The 11,431-nt window shown below is 58.8% G+C and overlaps 1 protein-coding gene across 1 annotated transcript; it reads right to left on the reverse strand.

Moving 5' to 3' along the window:
- Positions 1–501: 501 nt before the first annotated feature.
- On the reverse strand, positions 502–9,521 carry MAP2K3 (mitogen-activated protein kinase kinase 3). Its single transcript, XM_079726169.1, has 9 exons — positions 9,410–9,521; positions 9,195–9,314; positions 8,459–8,575; positions 7,482–7,533; positions 6,203–6,330; positions 5,679–5,756; positions 3,047–3,186; positions 1,929–1,974; positions 502–1,445 (listed from the first exon to the last, which is right to left on the reverse strand). The coding sequence occupies exons 1-9, from the start codon at positions 9,419–9,421 to the stop codon at positions 1,362–1,364; spliced, it is 777 nt and encodes a 258-aa protein (XP_079582295.1). The 5' UTR covers positions 9,422–9,521; the 3' UTR covers positions 502–1,361.
- Positions 9,522–11,431: the final 1,910 nt, after the last annotated feature.

Genomic DNA, 11,431 nt, shown 5'->3' on the forward strand with positions numbered 1-11,431 from the left:
TCACAAGCCATGTGGCTTTGGGCAAGTGACTTCGGCTCTCCGGGCCTGTTTTCTCATCTGTGAGCTGGGAATAATGACATTACCCCTCAGTGAGGTGACGGCCCAGGCCCAGGTGCAGCACCTGGCAATGCACTCGTCAATGCCAGGGGGACAGGGGGCCCCTCAGGGGACTGGGCTTGTGTTGCCGCTCTGTCCAGTGTTCAGCAAGGGCCTGGCAGCTCGTCACGGCCCTTGGGGGCAGCCTCGTGTCCTCACATGTGGAAGTGCAGGGCCCCAGCAGGTGAGAGGCCCCCACTCCCCTGATCACGCTGCCGTGTCCCTGTCCCGGGGGTAAGGGGTCCCCCCTCCAGGGCCACCAGCCGTCACTGAGCAGGAGGAGGGCTCGCCGCTATGACACACAGTCTCACACGACCTTTTGTCCCACTTTTTTTTTTTTTTTAAATTAAAACAGCAATCAGGCAACTGCCCCAACCAATCAGGGACAGGACCCTGGACGGGCAGTCCTTTCTTCAAAAAAATATATTTTCTTCTTTTTTTTTAAAACAATACCAAAAGCAAATCCACAGCCCCCGTCGAGCCGGTCCCCAAGGAGAGTGAGTTGGATGGCTCCCCTAGCGCCTCTCTGAGCAGAGACCTTGGGCCCATCCCCCTAGACCCCAGCCTGAGCAGAGAGGGCAGGTCTTAGCCTGCTGGTCCCCTAGCAGGTGACAGAAAAGTGATCGGCTCCAAACCATGCAAGAAAAACCAGCCGAACCCGCAAAGCGAAAGAAAAAAAATCAAGAGGATAAATTAAAAAAATAAAAGTGAAACAACACCCCTAGAGGCGGCAGGCAAGGGCGAGGTGGCCCCGGTGCCCTTAGAGCCCTGTCTGCCAGTGCTGGGGTGAAGGCCTCGGTGGCTCTGGCATCTGCCTCATGGGGGCTCCAGGGGATTCACATGGCTCATCCCCCTACTGGGTCCCCCTACCAATGCCGGGACAGAGGTGTGGCCAGCCTGGGCCAAGTGTGCAAAGTCCATTCAGTCGAGAGATAAAAAAATATACAACTTGGGTGGCATCCAGGGCCGGGCCAAGGCAGTGGCCTGTACAAGGCACCACTGCCTTCTCTGTGAGGGGCGTCTGGCCCCTCCAAGTCCAGAGTCTCAAGAGTCCTTGGAGCAGCAGGGGCAGAGGCACTGGAGGGCCCCGATGGTCTGGTTCTTTGGCACTTGGGACCAACAGCCTGTCAGGCGGGAGCAGCCCCCTGGATTCCTCCCGGGTGCCCAAGGCCAGGTTGGCAGTAGCTTATGGGTGTGGGCAAGCACTGCCGCAGAAGAGGGCTGCGGGGCACCGCAGGGCCAGAGTGGGTCCAAGGCCCCACCGCCTACGAGTCCTCTCCCAGGATCTCCTTCACAAAGGCAGCGATGTCGGTCTTCTTGGTTTTGTGCGAGGTGAAGAAAGGATGTTCCTGATGGGGATAGACGGCAGTCAGTCACCTTGGAGTGGGGGAGGTGGAGGTGCCCCCACATGCTTCTCCTGCTCAGCAAGCTCCCAGTCTTCCTTCCAGGACCTCTGCCCCCCAAGAAGCCCTCCTGTTAGAGGCAACGTTCATGGCCTCCTGCTCAGCCCTCCCGCAGCCACCCTCAACTCACTCTTCCCCGTGCATGCTAGGCCTCTGTCCCTCAGCGGGTAAATCCTTAGTCACCCTTCTAGGCCCAGTTCCCCTGCAAAGCCTTCCCTGACGCCTCCAAAGAAAATGGTCCACCTGCCCCCCCTTGCCCTTTGCCTCCCTCCACAGGGCCTGGCATGGAGGGGGGAGGAGGGAGCCAGGGTACATGTGAGTGAATGAGTGACAGGAGTTCCTAGGAGTGAATGCACAGGCAAGCCAGAGGAGCTGCGCACTGCTGTGCACAGATGCAGCCCTCTCCCAGAGAGTCGTGCCCACACTCACCATCAGCTCCAGGTAGCTCATGCGTTCCGCAGGGTTCTTTCTCAGGCTAGGACAGAACAGGGTAGGCTGAGGGCAGGCTGGAGCCAGACTGGCAGGGAAGAAGTGAGTCCAGCCCATCCAGGCCAGCCAAGCCAGTCTGGGTTCAGCCCTGCACGGGCAGCAAGGGAACACACATGCTCCTCAGGCTCAGGGAGGAAGGGGCCGGACTGTTCTGGGGGGCTTCCAAGGGCAGAGTGGGATCCATGGTGCAAACTACAGAGATTTGGACCAAGTTTCTTTGCCTCTTGGGGTGTTAGCTTTCTTGTCTCTAGAGTGATCTAGGGAATTTACAATGATCCCAGTACCAAAATGCTAACATTAACAATCACTTACTTGGTATCCTTCACTGGGATACCCCCTACCACGGGTCTTGGGAGAAAATGACTCTGTCTAACAGGCTCACTTGTCTCCAATCTTTCTTATTTTCCAATAAAAGAAATAAAGACTACGAATTTTCCTCTGAGTATCTCTTTGGCCACAACACATAGATGTTGACATGTTATATTCTCATTGTCTTCACTTCTGACTAGTTTATAATTTTATTGTTTAAATCTCTCTCATAACCCAAGAGTGCATTAGAAGAATTTACTTTTAATTTGCATGTAGCTTTTTTCTCTTCAGTTATGGATTTCCTGTTCCAGCTAATTAGTCAGAGAACGTGGCCTATATGGCTTTGCCTTCTGCCTCTTCCCCTATTTCCTTTGTAATCTCAAACATAATTTTTATAAGGATCTTGTGGGCATTCTTTAATTTGATACGAAGTTCTAAACATCAATGAAAGCAAATTTGTTATGCATTTAAACCCTCCATATGCTTTCTGTTTTCTTTTTCCATCTTCATGATCTGTCCATTTCTAGAGGGACTATTTTAAAATCTCCCCACTAGGAACATAGTTGGTCAAATTTTCCTTGTACTCAAACTATTTGTGCCTTACTTATTTTGATGCTATGTTGTTTGGGGGTTATTTGCTAAAGGAGAAGGAGACCAGGCCCAGGGAGCAGCTGGGATCTGGCCAGGACAGGGAGGGGTACTGACTGGGCTTGGGGAGGCCCAGAGGTCTGGGCAGGGCTGAGACTCACCACTGTGCAGTGAAGTCCACAAACTCGGGGGAGAAGCGGTCAGCTGGGAGCTGCGGGGACGGCTCCTCCACCACCTGCTTCAGCTGCTGGAACGGGGTCCCCCAGGACTCGTAAGGAAACCGCAGGATGGCCATCTCGATCTGCAGTGGAAACAGCGGCACTGGGTCAGATGCACCCACATTCTGTACGTGGAAGCAGGGCCTTCACAGATCCTGCCTGTCCTGGTCCAGCACCCAGAGCTGGACTGTGAGGCAGGTCAAGGGGCTGATAGATGACATCATACCAAAGATGAAAGCCAAGGGGACACCAGTAGTTAATTCTTCTGACCCAGCCAGCAGCTATGGCTCATGGAGCAAATCCAACCCTGAGTTTTGACTGGCTTAGCTATCATCAGGTTTTCAAACAATCTGAATTCAGAAGATTGTACCTGAAAACCCAGGTTTCAGCTAATCTGAAAAAATCAGAGGAGCTGGCAACCTGGGGATGCTTTCCCACAGGCCACCGGCAGCAAAGGAACTCGGATAGGCAACCAGTTTCCCTTTCCTTTGCCACAGGCCACTCCCCACTCCCTGATGTCTCAACAATGACTTAAGCGTCTGCTGCCATTTATTTGGGCTGTTGTTATTACTGAAAGGGCAACAGGAAATGAAATGACTCTCATGTGTTTGCAGAAGCAATGTTAGACTGTGAGGTCTGCCTTTGACCATGAGTTTCATCTCCTGGACTGTGCAACAATCCACCAGACTCCATTAGGAAATGAAGTTTACAGGCCCCTCCTCCTCCACAGAGCCCCCACTGCCCAGCCACCAATACCTGTAAGGCCCATATCCAATGCCTCCCCCTCCAGGAAGCCTTCCAGCTCTGACCTCATCACTGTTTCTCCCTGACTCCCTGGACACAAGGCTGCCATGGCCTCATCTCTCCTACTAGACCCGGACCTCCCTGTGCCTTGGGTGCCTCACTTGCAGTTGGCAGGAGTCATCTGTGGGAAAGACTGACAGCTCGGGACTTCCCTGGTGGTGCAGTGGCTAGGAATCCACCTGCCAATGCAGGGGACACGAATTCGAGCCCTGGTCCAGGAAGATCCCACATGCTGCAGAGCAACTATGCCCATGCACCACAACTACTGAGCCGGTGCTCTAGAGCCCGCAAGCCACAACTACTGAGCCCATGCGCCACAACTACTGAAACACGCACACCTAGAGCCCACGCTCTGCAACGAGAGAAGCCACCACAATGAGAAGCTCGCACACCGAAACGTAAAGTAGAGCCCGCGAGCCACAACTACTGAGCCTGTGAGCCACAACTACTGAAGCCCTCGCACCTAGAGCCCATACTCTGCAAGAAGAGAAGCCGCCACAATGAGAATCCCGCACACCGAAAAGAAAATAGCCCCCGCTCGCCGCAACTAGAGAAATCCCGCACAGAGCAACAAAGACCCAAGGCAGCCGTTAATTAATTAATTAATTCATTTTTTAAAAAGACTGGCAGCTCACAGCAAACTCTGGGTTCCGATTTTGACTGCTGAGATGAAAACACAAATCAGGTCCACCCAGGCCCCTTTCCCTGACAAGTGATCACCGTAATGAACAGAAGAGACCTCAGCTCAAGCAAACGCTTCTTGTTGGTGGTGACTGGCACCGAAACAGATCGCTAGTCATTGTGCTAAGAAAGCACCTTCCCGTTAGGCTAAAGGCCCCTTTCCAGCCAAGACACAAATGCATCCCACAGATGGAGGTGGCACAGTGCGGTGGGTGTGAGTGTGACCCTAGATTTTCATAGGACAAAGTCAGCCTGCTTTTTTTCCTAGAGTTCCCAATGATTCCGACACACAGAAGTGAGGACCCTGCCTGGGCTGCAGAGAAGGACCACCAGAGTTTACAAGTAGGAAAACAGAGAAGTGTCCAAACCCTAGACCTCGTAATTCCTTTCCTGCTAATTTTTTCTAAGGAGCTCTAAAAAGAAAAATAAAAATATAAACAGCCTCGGCACAGAGATGCACAGTACGATGTTATCTGTGATAGTAAACGTCGAGAAGCAGTATGACCGTCCAGCGCCAGGGCTGAGTCTCACCGTGATCTTGAGGGCCACATGTATGAGGAGCTCACTTAATTTGGGGTTGACTGTGATTTCTCGACAAGCACCATGAGCGCTGGGTAAAGTCCAATGGACGAGTCATCAGAGACATCGAGAACTATGTAAAGCTGCCCCTCACCCCACGGCGGGTGTAAGGCACTTGCACATGCTCCCCTTAAGACACCGTAATTTTTTGTTTGTTTGTTTTTGTTTTTGTGGTACGCGAGCCTCTCACTGTTGTGGCCTCTACCGTTGCGGAGCACAGGCTCCGGATGCGCAGGCTCAGCGGCCATGGCTCACGGGCCCAGCCGCTCCGTGGCACGTGGGATCTTCCCAGACCAGGGCACGAACCCGTGTCCCCTGCATCGGCAGGCGGACTCTCAACCACTGCGCCACCAGGGAAGCCCAAGACACCGTAATTTTTGATGACACAGTCTCTCCTCAGTTTGTGAAGCCAACCAACATTTCTGTCCAAGGCTAAACTATTTCCCAGGCCCCGGAAGCTCAAGGACCTGGTACAGCCCCTCCCAAATAGCAAGGGAGCCCCAGGTGGTACCATGGTGATGCCGAGGCTCCAGACGTCGGACTTGACATTGTAGCCTTTCTGGTTCAGCTCCGGGTTGATTCTCTCAGGCTGTAAGAGGGACCAGAGCAGGGTCGCCCAGGCATCCTCAGCTGGGTCTGGCCTCCCCCACCCCAAACCGAGGGGCCAGGGCTCACCCATCCCATCTCCCCCGGGGCAAATGAGGAAGCTGAGGCCAGCGAGGGCCAGGGTCTCAAGGTGGAGGCCTGAGTCTTGCCACGCAGCTGCCCTGCCTGGGGGTCCCACCTTCGGGACACTGGGGGAGGGGTGGGACCCCGCAGGCCCCACCAGCCACCTCCCTGAGGTGAGACTTATTACCCAAATGGGCACCATGGGGCCAGTCAGACAGGGGTGGAGAGGGCCAGGCAGCAGACCCCTCTGCCCCCAACGGCAGGAAATTCAGGGTCTGGGGAGGCCTCATCCCTGATGGACACAGGACACGGCGGGGGTGGCCAAGCCTGGCTGCTTCCTCCTTGGGTGGCCCAGGAACCACTCACAGCCATGTAGGGCTTGCAGCCAGCATCCATCGTCTTGGCCACGGAATCCACCAGGTAGCCACTGATCCCAAAGTCGCACATCTTCACATGGCCTTCCTTGTTGATGAGGACGTTGGACGGCTTCACGTCTGCCAGGGGCAGGACACGCCTTTCAGCTCCTGGTTGTGGGGCCCCCACTGCCCAGGGCAGAGCTGGTGGCCACACAGCCAGGAGCCCTGGGCTCCAGCCACAGGTAGGGGAGGAAGTCAGGGCTCGGGGGCTTCGCCTGGGACCATGTCTTTGCAGCCAACCAGCTGGGACTCAGCCGCCACTTCCCGCACAACCTCTAGCTCTGTGGTCCACCCAGGCTCCAGGGGGACCCATCACTGACAGCGTGGGCACTGGAAACCACCCCATGCCCACCCAGAGGGCTCGGCAGATTTGTCCAGGAAGCGCAGGGCAGCAGCTAAACACAGGATATGGGTCTGCAGGAGAACCCAGAGCCCCTGGACTCGAGGTGGACATGGAGTGTGCTGGAGGGCACAGCAGGGACCATCCAGCGAGCACACACACAGGACACACACGCATCTCTGCTGCCTTCTATGGGGACTTCTGTGTGGATACAGACGCACAGAAAAAGGACCGAAGGTTCCGTGACAACCTGCCACTGAGTGGTCAAGGGGGCTTAGCCTAATGGACTTGGTCTGAAAAAGCAGAGCACCCAGAACACAGACGAAGAGGCAGGACGTACGCTGCCTGGGGGAGTCTCAGAACCACCGGGCCAAGCGGGAGGCTGAGAACAAGCTAAACCAACCCACTGTGGGGAAATCAGAGGAGTGTGGCTCCAGGACGTGGGGGGCTGGGGGCATGACTGAGCAGGAAGGGCTGAGAACGTGCCGGGAGGGAGGGGGAGGCTGGAAACACCTTCATCTTGATGGGCGGGGGTTACACAGTATCAACAATGATCAGATTCACACAGTGGTACACAAACCCCCTGCGTGTCTTGCAACACGTAAACAACACATCAAAACAAGATGGCTCAGCCTTCCCAGGACAACGGCCCACACCATCCGTGCTCTGAGCACCAGCCAGCGGAACTGGGACTGGGCCTGGGGGCTGAGGAAAATGGCTGGGAGGAGTGGACAGTGGCCTGGACCGGGCAACAGGCTCAGCTCCTGACCCAACAGGCACGTCAGAGCCGGCTGCCTCTGAGCCTTGGTAGTGCGGGCCCAGCAGGACTGGGCAAGAGCGTGTGTGTGAGCAGCCAGGCCCCCTCCCGCCGGCCGGCCTGGGCACTGACCTCTGTGGATCACGGACAGCTTGCTGTGCAGGTGCTCCAGGGCCCTCACAATCTGGCATTTGGAACAGGAAGGGGGGGAAGAGACCGGATGGCTGTGACTCCCGGTTGCATCAACAATGACAGAGCTGTAAGACACCCCACCCAGGGCCGTCCATCGCCCTCTCCCAGGTACACACCCAACCCTTCACTACCCTAGGCTCCTGCCCACACCCCAGCCTTTGCTGTAGGGTCCCAGCAACCTTGATGCAGACGCACTCGGTTCCTGCATTGCTCTGAGGGGGCAAGGGTCTCAGGTGATATGCCCAGGACCCTGCAGAGTCCCAGACTTATGAGCCCCCAGGGTGCTGTCCCTTCCCCCTGCCAGGCTCCTGGTAGAACCCAGCCCTCTGCAGCCTCCCTGCTTCCTCTCCCTCCCTCAGCAGTCAGTGGGCTACATGCTCGGAGCCATTCCCCACAGGAATGACCCCAAAGATCCTGATTCAACGCCAGGGGGATGTTCACACGTTCGCAGGTGCGGTCAGGAGGAAGGACCGCTGGCTCGCTGACCCCATTTCCCTTTCTGCTTTGGCTGCCGGGGTGCTCATGCCCAGGGCTGCCGCCCTGCCTGAGGGACATGCAAGCTCAGGGGGCAAGCATGGAGGCGAACCCCTCCCCCGACACTGCGCCTCTGTGAGCTGCCCCAGAGCGTCCTCGTCCTCCTCGGCATGAGGAAGTTGTAAGCACTAAGTCCTTTCTCGTGGCCTAGAAGCTCAGGAGCTGCACAGGAAGGCCCAGAGGGTCTGGCTCTGCCAAAGTTGCCCGGCTCCAGGAGCCCCGGTCTCCTCAGCAGGGAGGCTCTGGTCCAGGGTGGCGGCAGCTGGGCTTCGAGGGGCAGCCACCCAGGTTCAGGGCCACAGCTGGGGGCCACACCGGGAGCCCGACTCTGCCCAAGACAACATCATCGGGACCCCCACCCCAGCAGGGCCTGAGCCACTTACAGATACAGCGATTTCCCCGAGAATGTCCTCGGGGATCGTCATGTCCTTGTCCAGCACCTTCCGGTAGAACTTGTCCAGGGATGTGTCCATGAGCTCCATGCAGATCCACACGTCTCCCTGCACGTGGACATGGGGAACTCAGCCATGCCCGCCCAGGACTGCCTGGCCCGGTGTCCTCCCGTGCCCACCTCCCCGGAGCCAGCCGGTGCCCCCGACACACCTACACCCCTCAGCCTTTGCGGATGCCCCGACCTCCCAGCTCCTCCCCCTTCCCCCGAGGCTTGCCCACTCTGCTGGCTCCACACAGCAGCCCCCCCACCGCCGCTGTCACCTCTTCGCTCCCCCATCTGACCCCTAATTCCACGGCAGGTTCCAGAGAGAAGTGACTGTGTCCCTCAGTGGGGGCTTCTGGGACCCACCTGTGCCAGCTCAGCTCCATGCCCCGGCCCTGCAGACCCCTCCTGCCTCAGCCCCATACCGGCCCCCCTGCCGCCCCATGGCTCGTCCCAGCTCTGAGCCTGGCAGACGGGCCCTTCCTCCGCCAGCCCCCCACCGCCCACCCCTACCCGAGACAGCCTTCTGAGAAGGCTGGGTGCAGCACCCCCTGGGGTACCGCTAAGGCCCTGGGCCCCCTGCCAGCTCTGACCCGGCCTGTGGAGAGGCTGGCGTGTCTCCCCTACCACGGCCTGGGCCTGGCTGAGCCCCCAGCCCCCGGGCCCACCCCGCGAGGGCCCACCTCTCTGAAGAGGGCCCCGTAGAACGTGACGGTGTAGAAGCAGTCGACTGTGCGCATGTTCACGTCCAAGTCCATGAGCAGGCGCTTCTGCTCCTGGGAGTTCACGGTGGCCCGGATGCGCTGCGGGGCGAGGGCCGCGGTCAGGGGCTGGGGGGCAGGTGCGCAGCCCCCGGTGCCCCCGGCCCTGACAGCCCTGTGCTGGGGGCCCCACTCACCTTCACGGCCATGATGGTGCCGCTCTGGGCGTGTCGCACCTTCTCCACTACCCCGTAGGCGCCTCGGCCCAGCTCCGAGATGGTCACCAGGTCATCCGCCTCCACCTCAAAGTTCTTGGGGGACACAAAAGAGGGAGGGTTCACAGGGGCCAAGTCAGGCGCCAGTGGAGACGCTGGGGCAGCAGAAAGAGAGGACCGCCAGCCAGTCAGACCTGTGCTCAAATCTTGCCCGAACCACTTCTGCTGCGTGCCCTGGGGCAACTCACTTAACCTCTCTGAGCCTCCCCTCACCTTCTACAGAACAGGCACAGCACCTACTTCCAAGGGCTGCTGCGAAGTGTCAGCAGGCCGGTCTGGGAAGTGCTCCCAGCGGCATGGGGCCCTTGAGAGATGCTCCTTCCCTCTCTCCCCGCCCCACTCAGGTGGCCAGACTGAATCACTCGTGCGGCACCTACTGCATGCAAGTCCCTGTTTCAGGCACCGGGGACACGGAGAGGACAACAGAAAGGTCTCGCCTCACAGGGAGCAGCCAAAAAAGGGAGCGAGCACGGGGACGAACAGGACACCGTCGGCGTGTCCTGTGGTCGACACACAGTCCCCAAGCCGGGTTTCCCAAGCCATCAGGAAGTGTGAGTGAAATGCAGGTCCCCGGGCACTGGCCCCAAGGGCAGGGCCAGGGATCTGCGCGCTCAGCACCACTCCTCTGAGGTCGGGGAGCTCCACGCCGGCTCCGGCTCACCAGGGCCCCAGGAGGCAGCCACCACCTCTGCCCCAGACGGGCCACTGGTCAGCAGCGGGGAGCCAGCGCTCCACCCCAGCCCAGCTCTGTCCACCACCCACAGCCACCTCCCACGGCCTGACGACACCTACCCTGTCCCCGATGGTGATGAAGGCCCGGGAGTCCAGGTTCCGGGGGGGCCTGCAGAGAGGAGCAGGGCCGTGAGCCCGGGGAGCCGCACCCTCCTGAGCGGGCAGCCCAGCCTGGCGCACATCCTGCCCGGGAGCCCCCACCCCCCAGCCACCGAGCGTCTGCGGGGCAGCACGCGGTACAGCACGCAGACATGGCCAGGGCCTCGCCTTCCATCCTCGACGGGAGAGCAGGGCCCTGAGCGGACGTGAGAGGCCCGTGGCCCCCGCAGCTGCCCAGAGGAGGTGCTGCCCAGGCAGGGGCCTGGCTCTCATGGTGGTCCCTTCAGGAGGCCGTCTGGGCGGCGCCGGGGGAAACCCGAGGCCAACTCACGTGGGGCTGGGCACCGGCGGCTTGGACACGCAGGAGATTCGTAAATCCTTCTTCCTCCTGGACTTTCCTAAACGGGAGGGAGAGAAGGGAGCGTCCGCTCAGCCACTGCTCAGTCAGCGTCTCCCGGGACAGTAAGGACCCCCCAGGGGCCCGGCAGAGACACAGACGCCGAGGGTCAGCGTGGTCGGCACCGTGACGGGGCCCCGGGGTCTCCAGGAGCCCAGAGGACGTGCCCAGCCTGGGCTGGAGGGCCTGAGCCCTGCCAGTCCTCCTGGAACAGTCACCCCACAGCCACCTGAGAAGAGACAGCACCTCCAAGGAAGATGCACCGTCACAGACCGGCCCCCACAGCCCCCATCAGGCCCCCACGCTCCCACCCACGCAGAGTCCTATGTCCCAAGTTTCCCTGAAGGCCTGAATTGTGTCCTAACCCCTGAAAGCTGAAGTCCTAACCCCGAGTACCTCCGAGCATGGTCCTATTTGGAGAATTACAGACATGATCAGGTTAAAATGAGATCATTAAGGTGAGGCCCTAATCCGGCATAACAGGTGCCCTTTTTAAAAGGGGAAATTTAGGGCTTCCCTGGTGGCGCAGTGGTTGGGAGTCCACCTGCCAATGCAGGGGACACGGGTTCGAGCCCCAGTCCGGGAAGATCCCACATGCCGCTGAGCGGTTGGGCCCGTAAGCCATGGCCGCTGAGCCTGCGCTCCGCAATGCGAGAGGCCACAGTGGTGAGAGGCCCGCATACCGCAAAAAGAAAAAAAAAGGCGGGGGGGGGAAT

Source organism: Hyperoodon ampullatus (assembly GCF_949752795.1).
Source record: "Hyperoodon ampullatus genome assembly, chromosome: 19".
NCBI lineage: Eukaryota > Metazoa > Chordata > Mammalia > Artiodactyla > Ziphiidae > Hyperoodon > Hyperoodon ampullatus.